The sequence below is a fragment of the Balaenoptera acutorostrata genome, chromosome 12 (genome assembly GCF_949987535.1).
Source record: "Balaenoptera acutorostrata chromosome 12, mBalAcu1.1, whole genome shotgun sequence".
Lineage (NCBI taxonomy): Eukaryota > Metazoa > Chordata > Mammalia > Artiodactyla > Balaenopteridae > Balaenoptera > Balaenoptera acutorostrata.
This window is the reverse complement of record NC_080075.1, coordinates 10,555,692-10,566,976: the sequence shown is the minus strand read 5'-3', so window position 1 is coordinate 10,566,976 and position 11,285 is coordinate 10,555,692. Positions and strand designations below refer to the sequence as shown.

Below are 11,285 nucleotides of genomic sequence, written 5' to 3'. Positions count from 1 at the left end.
CTGGGGGTGGGGTGGCACTCAGCAGGTGACAGACAGAAATAGCCACAGAGAGAAGTATATTACATACTTTCCCAGTTGTAAAATGCTGGGATCCTACAATGCTCATCCTACTTTATGTGTGAAACAAAGCCCCTTCGAGGTCACAGTCTCATCTGTTCTTATGACATTCCCTGAAGCAGGTGGGGACCGTCATCCTTGTTTCACGGTTGAGCAGATGAAGCTCTGAGAAGCTCTGTGGCTGATTCAAGGTCCCATAAGTTGAAGCCCCGCCAGGCCTTGATTCAGATGCCCTGACCCCGGTGGCGCTGGAGGTTTCCTCCTGGGCATGCTGTCAGCCCGCGTTCCCTGTGGGTGTGTGGGAGGGAGGCTCCGTCTCCCAGGAGATGCGATCCAAGTGTCCTTGCTGTCCCTGTGGCAGGAGGGATGACAGATTGGAGGCCCTGGGAGTTCTGCCAGCCTGGCCATCCCAGAGCAAAGGCCATGAGCAACGAGTGGCAGATTCTGCCAGAGAAATGCTACATGGGCCAGGGTGTCAGGTCCCGGGTGGCTGGCCAGTGTAGTTCCGTCTGGCTCCAAGTGTGCAAAGGAAGGGCCATACGGCTAGGGGCCTGCTCAGGCTACCTGAGGGGACAGAGTTTCATTTATTGAGCTCTGAGTATAAATCGGGAAGTGTGCTAAGCGCTCACATGTATTAGCTACGAGATAGACACTGTTATTTACCTATTTATGGTTGAGAAAACTAAGGCACAGGACTGGACGTGGGCTGAGTAGAAAGGGCACAACTTACCCCAAAGAATCAACTGATAATGGTGGCACTTTATAACTCAGGTGATACCTGAATTCTCTGGGTGGTCAAGGTCAGTGTCGCTCTTACCCCCCTGGACCTAGGGCCTGTGCTCTGAGCTCCTAGTGCCCGGTCTCTCCAGACCTGAATGCAGGGACTGAACCAGGAGGCTGGTGGCCAGCCTGGGCCACACCCCAGGAACGCTGGAATGAAGCCTCTTCTCCATGGCCCCTAATCCTTCCTTACACGTCACGGACGTGTCACCCCTGGAGCAGTTAGCAGTTACCATCTTACAAACACTGAGCACTGCAGCACCGGGGAGGGGAAGGCAGGGTGTGCACAGAGATGACCCCACCCGGCCCCTGACTTCTGCCCAGCAACAATGCACAATTTCAGCAGCCCGAGCCCTCACCATACTGAGGGTACCCAGGAGTCAGGCTTTGAGGTTGGGGGAGAGATTTGGGGGAGGTGAGATGAGCCCAAGGGGAAGGGTGGGGGACCCTCCCTTCGCATCAAGCCAGAAGGAAGGGGCTTTAAAGAAAGACTTCAGAGCCTTCCAGGTGTCCCCTGCAGTTTGAGAAATCCAGCAGACATGTCCCAGCCCCACCTGCGAGGTCTAAAGCGCAAGAGACAGGCTGGCTGCTTTGCCGGCAGAGCCAGGAAGAGGGCTGCTGGCCCAGACGAGGGCCTCGTGGGAGGGAGGGTCAGCTGGAGGCTGCCTGGGGGGTGGACAAGCCTCAGCTGTGCTGAGATGGAGCTGCCTGGCGGGGGGGGCTCCTTGGCACCCCTGAGACCTACGTGAAGTACCCTGGTCAGGGGGAAGGTGCAGAGGTGCCCAGTGGTGGCCAGGCTCTGAGGACCCATGGAGGTGCCCGCGGGAGGGAGAGGTATACTTTCCAAACCCAGAGTGACGTTCAGGACAGCTCCAGTGGGAGGCCCCAGCCCACCTGAGCTGGGCGGAGGCCCGGGCTGTGCAGCAGGAGGGCTGGCCTTGAGCAGGGCCTGGACCCCAGCTGAGACTGTTGTCTGAGATGAAGTGAACAGCCGTATCTCCCTACCAAGCGGCATCCCGGGTCTGCCAGGTTTCCATCCAGCCGCCGGACGGCGGGCAGCGGAAGAGGTTTCCAGGGCCAGTGGAAGACACAAATAAGGCTGCATTAGGTGGCTTTCCAATTCCACAGCTGTGCCAGCTCATGGTGACACCCGAGTGCTGTGGTGTCCAGGGAAGCACTGTTGTGGGGCAACAGACGTTTCTTGAGCTCCTGTGGGGAGGGGCTTCCACATGCCTGGTGAGACCTACCTCCACCCAGAGGGGGCCTTCCTCACAGGCAGGGGCTATTGGCAGAGCAAGGGCCCAAACCCTGAAACTGTATTGAACATCTTTCTGTCTGTCTCTGTCTGTCTGTCTCTCTGTGCCCCTCAGCCAGGGGAAGGCAGAACCAGGGCCCAAAAGGGTCCGGAAGAAACATACAAACTGGGGCTCTATGGGGCCAGGTTTTGGGTACTGAGGAGGAGGGGTGTGAACTTGGGCCTGGAGTGGAGAGGATTGTGTGAAACAATTGAGGAAGGTCCGGAAGACCCCCAAGGCTTGTGGGTAGGGGTGGTGTGAGCCCCTCACCAAGATGGGATTAGAGTGAGGCCCTGAGCCAGCTCCGATGGCTTGCCACTGCTTCTTCTCAAATGCAAGCTACTCAGCCTTCCTGCAGGCTTGAAATGATCCCCTCCTTCCCCCTTCCAAACTCCCGCATCCTCGGGCTCGCCACTCTGCAGCGTGAGGAAAACCACAGCTGAAGCCTATCAGGCTGAAGAGTTCGTGGCCGACAAGGCGGGGTCGTCCTGAAGCCTTCCTTAACCTTTTTTGGGTCTGATGCACTGCCAAAGAATCTCTGGAAACTCCTGGACATTCTCAGGGAGAGTTAGCCGCTGCCCATGTGCCCACACCACTGTCGGGCCCGCTGAGGCCCACGTGGGGAGCCCTGCTCTGGAGTGTCCTTGACCTCCACGCTCTCCTGCCTTTTCTCATCCCTGCATTCCCCACAGGCCTGTGTGGGACCAGCTGGAAGCACTCTAGAAAAGCCCCCGAGGGCGCTGGGGGAGGAGGGAGGATGGGGGGCACAGATCACGGCGGGGCACCCCCCCATGTGTGTTTTATGAGGTGCACCCCCTTGGTGGAAGCTGAAGTGGAAGGTACCCCAGGCCCAAGGGCATGGGGGCCTGGTGGGGGAGAGCGGCTGCCCTGTTTTCTTGTAGCTGGAAGCTCATTAGCTTGTTAATTCAGAAGAAAGCATCTCTGGGTAGTGGAAGTTCAGTCCTGACGCCAAACCTGGGGGGAGGGGCCTTCTCTGGTTCTACCTCCGAGGACCAGGCCATAACTAAGGCCAGACCTGTCCTGGATGGCATGACTGGCAAGGTGTCCAAGTTGATGTATGGAGTGTGGGAGGTTTGGCGGGTCTTAGCCACGTGTTCACTTAGGGGTGAAAGGAACAGGCTTTTTGCACCAGCTTTGTCACTTTCTAGCCTATGACCTTGGGCAAATCCTTTAACTTTTCTGGGTCTCACTTTCATCATCTGCGGAGATAATGACACTTCCCTGCCAAGGCCACTGTGAGGACTCAACATGTTCAGGGAATCCCTGCTTGCTCAGAGCCAAGGTCACCAGGTGAAAAGGCGCTCAGGCTCGCAAGGAGCTCGGCCTCTGAGACTGACCCTCCAGCTGCCCTCACCTCCTCCAGGGCACAGCCATGGAGGCGCGGGGTGGGGTCCAGGGTCTGCTGAGTTTCTGCCTGGCATGAGGCCCAGGCGGTCCTGGAAGTCCAGCGGGGCCAGACACCCGGGCTGCCTCCTGGTCTAGAAATAGTCCTCCTCCCTCCGTGGGTAAACAGCTCCAGACTATTTTCTTCCTCCCAGGATCTGAAAGTTGGAGCTGATTGGCTGGCTCAAAAAAAAAAAAAAAAAAAAACCACCCAAAAACAAAAAACAAAAAAAAAGAAGGGCGCGCAAGTGCTCTTGTGTGCGCAGAGGAGGGGGTGTCTCAGGGCTCTGTTTCCAGGGGAACCAGTGGCACAGGCTGGCTCCTTCCTCAGGGTGCAGAAAAGAGAAACTTGGCTGAGGTTTCAGGCATCTGGCTCCTGGGCGGTTTCCCTGGGGGCTGAGCAAATGCCCAGGAGTCTGCCCTCCTGAGGGGCAGCAAGGGTCCCCCCTTCCCCAGGATGCTTAGGGGCCCTCACTCCTTTCCTCCACCACCACAACCCCCAGGAGGTCTGGTCAGGTCCCTCAGCTGTCCTGATGTGGTCCCAACCTGAGACACGGACGATGGGCACAGATGCCAGGCTCCCTGGAGAGTATAAGGCGCTCAGGTTTGGCGAGGGCTCCCCTACGGCAAGGCCCCGCGTGCGGTGAAAGGAGATAAGTAAGGGTGGGGCACCCATGAAACTAGTTGAGGGACCCCTGCCTGTGACCCACGTGACGTGGCCCTGGTAGCCATCACCATCTCTGGGCGGTGAGCCCCCATCAGTGGGGCCATTGAGGGCCCAGTGCCCAGAGCGATGTCCCCACCAGGAGGACGCTCCGGATGCCAGGGGTGCCCAGGGGTCATCTGCAGGGTGGCTGGGGGGACACCAGGGAGATCCCCCTCCACAGCCCACCTGACTGCAATGGCCCGCGGTCATGGGGGGGTCACTCCACCTGGTGTCCATAGGAACCAGTAGGATGAGAGAGGGGAGGGCTGGCCTCTGCGCGCTCCACTGCCGCGCCTCCCCGTGCTGGGACGGGAACTTGTGCCGGAGCTCCCTGCCCCCAGCCCGGGCTCTCGGCAAGTCCCCACCCCTCCCCGCTCCAAGGCTGGGGAGCAGAGTGTGTGCTAGAGACAGACGGGGCGGAGGAGGGGGACACACGGAGAGAGCCCCCCGGCGACAGGCTGAGAGGGCACGGTTAGGAGTGGTTTATACCGAGTGTGGGACGGAGAGCCCGAGAGAGAGACGGAAAAGATGCGAGAAGGAGAGGGAGAGACACACACGGGGGGAGGTTGAGCGGGGGAGGAGACAGAGCAGAAGGGGCGGAGCTTAGGGTAGAAGCGCGCCCGGAGGGCGGGTGGATAGGGGGCGGGCGCGGAGCCGCCGGTAACAATTACGTCTGGGTCCCAGCAAACATGAAGCAGCTGCCAGCCCGGCCCGGCAGTCCTGTTCTCCTCGGCTGCGCAGTGGGGAAGCCGGCAACAGTTTCCTCCGGTGCCCAGGATGCAGCGGGCCAAGGTAGGCGCCGGCGCGGGTGGGGAGCGGGAGCTTCTGGGGGTTGCCCTGGACCCGGGAGCCTTGCTGTGCCTCCTCTGACCCCAGCCCCCGCTGTCTCCTGTAGGGTCGCTTTTGGGAAAGTAAGTGTTGGGGTGTCCTGGCTGGGAGGCTAGGCTCCTGGGGCCCCCTTTGGACAGCAGGGGCTTTAGGTATTTGTGGAGCAGAAGCTGGACGGAGGAGGAGCTTGGGGTCAACCACCCGGTTCAGTTAAGTCCCTGGGACAGGTGCCAGAGTGCTGACCCTGAGCCTGGGCCCATGGCCTTTTGCGTTGGGGGAAGGCTGAGTGCTGGGAGGGGGTGTCTTACGCTTGAAGGCTGGTCAGTGAGTGCATCGTTTAATTATCCAAGTAATTAATGAATATCCACTTCCTAAAGGGCTAGGAGACCCCTGACAAGGACGAATGTGATTAGTTCCTACTCTGTGGGGCTCTTGGGAGGTTGGAGACAGAGAGTGCAAGGAAAATGCCTGGAACAAAGTTCAAGAGATGGTAGCGAGGTGTTGGGAAGGATGAAGGATAATTAAATGAAGAATAAAGAGGGAAAGGGAAATAAGCTAACCCCCAGAATAGTTAACACTCAGAAAATCTGTCCTGATGCCTTGCCAGCTCCCCACGTGTTTGGGACAGTCTTGCTTTGGAGGGAAGAAGAAACACCAGGATTAGATCTGGCTGCTCGTAACAGAACAGCCCAAATAACAGTGGTTTGAGCAAGGTTGCTTGCATTTCTCTCTCATGCAGAAGTCATGGGAGAGACGGGGAGGGAGGCAATAGAAGGCTGGCACGGAAGCCCTACGGTCAGCAGGGACTAGGCTCCATCTGTCTCACTGGCTTCCATTCTTGAGGTTACCTTAAGGTCCAAAATGGCTGCTGGAGCTCCAGCCAGCACATACAAGCAGCAGGAAGTAGAAAGAAGGGCAAAAATAAATCTCAACTAAAATCAGGGTTTTGTGGGTAAGGAAGAATGGATACTGGGCTGGCATCTGGCAGTCTCCCCCAACTCCACCCCCCCCCCAAGAGATGGATTTCTGCCTCTCTGTCACCCATGAGGACAAGCAGCCCAGAGTGGGCTTGTGGCTGCTGATTCCAGGCCACACTACCCCAGAGCCCCAGGCCACCCCTGCTCTGTCTGCTCCATTGCTCGGGGGTGCCAGGAAGATTGGCAGAAGTGCTGACAGGAAACCCTTCGAGGCTGGCGACAGGGCATGTTGAAAAGGTATTTTCTCTCCAGGCACCTTAAGTCTCTCCTACAACCTTCAGGCAGACAGGGCAGAAGTAGAGGAACTTAGCGCCTTGTTGCATGCACGCTCACATGCCATACTCACTGCACACACGTGCCATAGCTGGCACAGGTCACATGCATCCAGGGTCGTCAGTATGAACATGCAATGCACAGCCATGCCCTGCGACTGTGCCCACAGCTGCCTGTGCTGCACAACCTGCGTGCACACAGAGGTGGGGGTTTCTACAGAGTCAGGCTGCACGCAGGTGTGCACGCAGCCCACTCTGTCCACCAGGGATGGGTCAATCCTCCTTCTCTTGCCTTTCCTCTGCCGGCCCTACCTGCCAGGAGGCCACTCCCTGTCCCTGCCGGATGGGTGGAGTGAGTTGCTCAAGTCCCGCTGGTGCAACTGCCCCTTCCCTTGGCCATTGTGACCCCACACTGGCCTTCGCCTTCCCTCACAGCCGGGCCCCAGCGGATTTCGCGGTGCCTGCCGGGGGCCTTCTTGCAGCTGGGCTGGCCAGAGGCTGGAGTGGGCCCCACACCTTCTGGTGCTGGGCCAGGCAGGGATAGTGGTCTGAGGGAAGCCACCATTGGGTCCCTCACCAAGGTCAGCAGGAGGACTGTGAAAATCACCTTCCCCTCTAGTGGCAACAGGGACTACATTTCAGAGCACAGGCTGGGAGTTGCCTGACTCATCCACCCTCAGTGCCTGTCACTGTCATTTGTGGATCCTCACAGTGTCCTGGGAGGGCAGGCACTGCCACTTCCTCTTTCACAGACACGAGGCTCCAGTGCGGTGGGGACGGGGGGGGCGGGGCTCATCCAGCCCAGCACCAGGACCTGAGCTCCGTGAACTCTTAGGAGAAAGGAGCAAAGAGAACTGCAGGCTCTGCTCCCGGGTCTTCAGGGAGTGATGTCTTCATGACCTGGCATGTCCATCAGGACCCGCTACCTGCCCAGGTTCCTGCCTTCTTGCAGGGCATTTGTGGGAGGTGGGCCCTAATCTTCTCCCCTATTTCCAAAGTAATCAAAGCCCTGAACTGTAATAGGGAGTGAGGTGGTTCTGACTGTTCTCTAGGTGGAGCCTGGGACAAGGTCAAGGCTGAAGGGCAGGAGCCCTGAGGTGGCCACTCCTCCCTCCATGGTCTTTCCAGCAGGCTCTGCACCTGCATTATTTCCCTGGACCCCCAGGCAGCCCCGAGGTCGCTCTTGGTATTGCACTCCCTTTACAGATGAGGAAACTGAGGCCCACCCATGATTGCAAGCTATAAAGTGTTACAGCTGGGATTTGAACCCTGCTCTGTCTTGCTCTAAAGCTGAGTTGCCTACGGCTTGGGGGGATGGATGGGGAGGTCATGGGAGAAGGCTACAGGGAGAGAGGGGCGTGCCTGTGACCAGGCAGCTGAGGAGGTGCCCCATCCTAGTGGGGGGCTGGCTCCATGGAGTTGTGGCCTGTTGCACCCTCCGAATCCTTTAGAGAGTGCACATAAGTCAGATCCCGCCCCTGGCCACGTCTCCTGGTTAGCCATGTGACCTTGAGCCAGCCACAGCCCCTTGTCTGGGCTGCAGATCCAGAGCTGCAAAGGAAAGGACCCCAGTGTTTTGAAATCAGGAGCCCTTTTCTCATCAAAATCTTCTGCAAGAGAGGGAGCTGCTTTGCCACCTCGGGCTGGCTTGGGGCCCATCTACTCTCCCGCCCCACCCCAAGGCATCTCTGGTGATGCCCACGAGCAGCTGCAGAGCCCTGAATGTGGCCTCTGTGAGGAAGAGGGGCAGCCTTGGTTTCCAAGACAAAGAAAGGAGAAGGGAAAGAACTTGGCAAGTCTTCCTTTGCTGGTCCTCCAGCCCCGGGCCGGAAGGAGACAGAGCAGAAAGGAGGGCGCAGTGTGGAGTGAGTCACTGTGTTGCCTTCCCCATCTCCCCATCCCCAGCTGACTGATGTTTCCCTGGAACAGGTGCATCTGTCAGCTGTGATCAGCCCACATCCTAGAGCGCCACAGAGCGGCCATGTGACAGGGAGAGAACCAAGGGGACCTGCTGGCACCAGAGTTGGAGGGGGGTTGCAGAGCTGAGCTGAGCAGGACAGCTGAGAGGGGCCTGTCCCGTCTCCCGGTTGGCCCAACCTCCCCGCTCTGATCTGTTGCCTGAAGTCTCTGCCCAGCCCTCCCCTCCATCGGGCTGGCCCGCGCCTGTGCCGTGCTCAGCTGGGCAGAGCAGCTGCTGGCCTTTGCCGGCCTCATCTCCAGCTCTGCGGCCGCCCCCTGTCCTCCCCTGCTTCCAGCACATGCCTCCGGGGCAGGCAAGGGGTAAATCCGAGTCCCCGCTGCTGGTGCTATGCCTGGCCCTGTTTTAAGATCCTCTCTTGGGACTTCCCTGGTGGTCCAGTGGTTAAGACTCCACGCTTCCATTGCAGGGGGCGTGGGTTCGATCCCTGGCTGGGGAACTAAGATCCCGCATGCTGTGGGGTGAGGCCAAAAAGAAATCCTCTTTCAAGATGGGGACTCTGGGCAGTGAGCCCAGAGAGCCAAATTCTAGCCCCAACTCTGCCCAAGTGACTCTGTGAGCTCGGGCGGGGTCCATCCCCTCCCTGGGCCTCAGTCTCCCCATCTGAGCCTCAGATGCGCTCATAGCCTCTGCCAGGCCCCCACTTGAGGTCGGGCCCTGTGCTGAGCAGTGGCGGCTGGGTGTAGAGGTGGGGGGGGGCCACCACCAAAAGCTCCAAGATGCTGTGATGCAGATCGCCCCGCCCCACACATATGCCTCCTGGCCTGTCACAAGGCCCACCCCTGCTATTTGTAATTGACGAGCCCGGCCAGGAGCGAAGGTGGCTGTGGAGATAACACAGCTGCACCTCGCCAGCTGTTAGCCCAGCTGTGCATCAGCAGATCTGGGCTCAGTCCCAGACCCCCTCATGCCCAAGCTGTGTGTCCTCAGACAAGTTATTTAGCTCCTCTGTTCCATGGTCTCCTCGTTTTCCTGGAGGAAATATCATCGACCTCCTAGATAAATAAGATCCTACACCAACCCGCTTAGCACAGCCCCTGGTGCATTGCGAGAGCTCTGTAGATGGTGGGAGTGTCAGTGTTATCAGTTTTGGATTACTGAGTAGAGCCTGGGAAGGGCTCCCCAGCGGGAGAGTGTGGTCAGTGGGTAGCTCTGAGTCCACCGCTGGGTTGATGAGAAGCCCTCGTTGCCTGGGCAGCAAGAGGCAGGTGAAGAGTAGTGTCCTGGCCGAGGTGGCAGCATCAGAGGCAGGGCAGGGCCGACCCAGTCCTCCCCTCCCCTGCTCCAGTGCTCTGGGAGGGGTGGCACCCAGGCGTGTGTGTGTGGGTGTGTGTGTGTGTGCGTGCCTGTGTTCTGCAGGGACTCATGACAATCTCAGCTCCCCTCTCAGGAGGCAGGCCGCCTGGCCTGTATCTGTTGGTGCTCAGGGGTGGGAGGAGAATCGAGGCTCCCCAAAGCCTCCCTATCCCAAATCCTCGGGGCCCGCACGACACAACGCCCACTGCCACTTCCTGCCATCTGTCCCAAGTGATGGAGATAGAGCAAGCAAAGATGAGTGGGCGCTCATTGAGCTTGCCTGCAGGAGCACCCATGGACGGGGTCAGGGTGCCAGGCAGCCCCACAGCTCGGCAGGGCTGCACGTCCCCGCTGGCCCAGGCTCTGGCCTCGAGGCAGCCCCAGCCCTGCCCCGCCCTCACCCCCACCCCGGGAAGGAGGGATATTGTGAACCCCAGACTCTTTCCTCCCACAGACAAGGCCCAGAATTTCCTATCCGGTGGGATAAGCACTCTAAACCTTAGCTGCACTTTCAGATTGGCTGAGGAGCTTTATAAAAATAGAGCAGCACAGACCCCACTGAATCAATAACGCAGCCCCCGGGTGGGCAGAGGTGGGGAAGTCTCCCAGGTGATTCTGATGTGCAGCCAGCTGAGCAGAGCGAGTTGGGTGTCCCCGCTGATGTCATTGGGCCCTGGGCTTGGCCCTGCCCCTTGCACTGAGCATCAGAAGGGTGAAGAATGGTGCTAATCAGTCCTGCTTGGGGGGGTTGTATATGTCACCTCGTTTAACCTTCTCCATAGTCCCGTGAAGCCCTGTTATTATCCCCATTTTACAGATGAGCAAACTGAGGATCAGGGTGGTCAAGTACTCTGTCCAAGGTGGCCCAGCCAGGAGGTGAGGGTCCAGGATTCAAGTCCTTGTCTGGCTGACCACAGACCTCTTCCCACTGTACTGACTGAAATAATGTCAACCAGCTTGAAATTCCCCCTCCTCAGCTAAGTGTGTCTTCTGAACCAGCATCCAGTGGATCCTGGTGGCTCTTACGAAACTGTTCATGCTGTGTCTCATGCATAAATGCCTGTAAACACTTGGGAGAAGTTAGCTGTGCCTTTTGCATATGCATTGACTCAATAACATTGCCTCTGAGGAAGGGAGCCTGGATGTTCTGGCCCCAAAGGCTGCCGCGTGCCCACAGGTCACCTCTGCCGAGCCTTCCCTGAGATGCTCTTTGGGGGTTCTCTGGACCCCAGCTGGCGAGAACCACGGAAACTGAGCCAGCTGCGCAATGGTCTGGCCTTGGAGTGCCCCTGACGGCCTGACAGATGGGCTTCCACAGGACGGAGCTGTGCACGCTGGGCATGGGGCAGTGGGCAGGGACAGCCGCCCTGTGGACTGCTGGCCTTGCTGGGGGCCTGGTGGGGGTGAGGAGCCACAAGGTGGGCTGTCCCGATCCAGGTCCCAGTGGTCTGTTTAAAATGATCTGGCCTCTTTCTATGGGGTGGTGAAAACTCTCAGGTGATGGTTGAGAATGGAGTGTCCTCGTGGAGAATCTGGACCACATGTAGGGGGAGCTGGAAGGTATGAGGGGTTGTTCTGCTTCCGGTACCCATCTCCATGGTGACAATGTCACAGTTACTGAGGAGTCACCTTGACCCCTCCATCACTACCTACACCTACAGCAGATCCTAAATACTCATCACACTGATATTT

General features: G+C 58.5%; 1 protein-coding gene across 4 annotated transcripts in view; it reads left to right on the top strand.

Moving 5' to 3' along the window:
* Positions 1–4,912: 4,912 nt before the first annotated feature.
* The window catches only part of KCNIP3 (potassium voltage-gated channel interacting protein 3), an 87,871-nt gene continuing 81,498 nt past the window's right edge, over positions 4,913–11,285 (top strand). For 3 of the 4 annotated variants that reach the window (XR_009009998.1, XM_007197358.3, XM_057558813.1), the window contains exon 1: positions 4,931–5,034. Coding sequence is in view for 3 of the 4 variants with exons in the window: in XM_007197358.3 (XP_007197420.1) it covers positions 5,020–5,034 (15 nt within the window). In the remaining variant the exon portion in view is untranslated. Of the gene's footprint in view, positions 5,035–11,285 lie in introns of all 4 variants that reach the window. The other variant, XM_057558815.1, reaches the window with a different exon arrangement.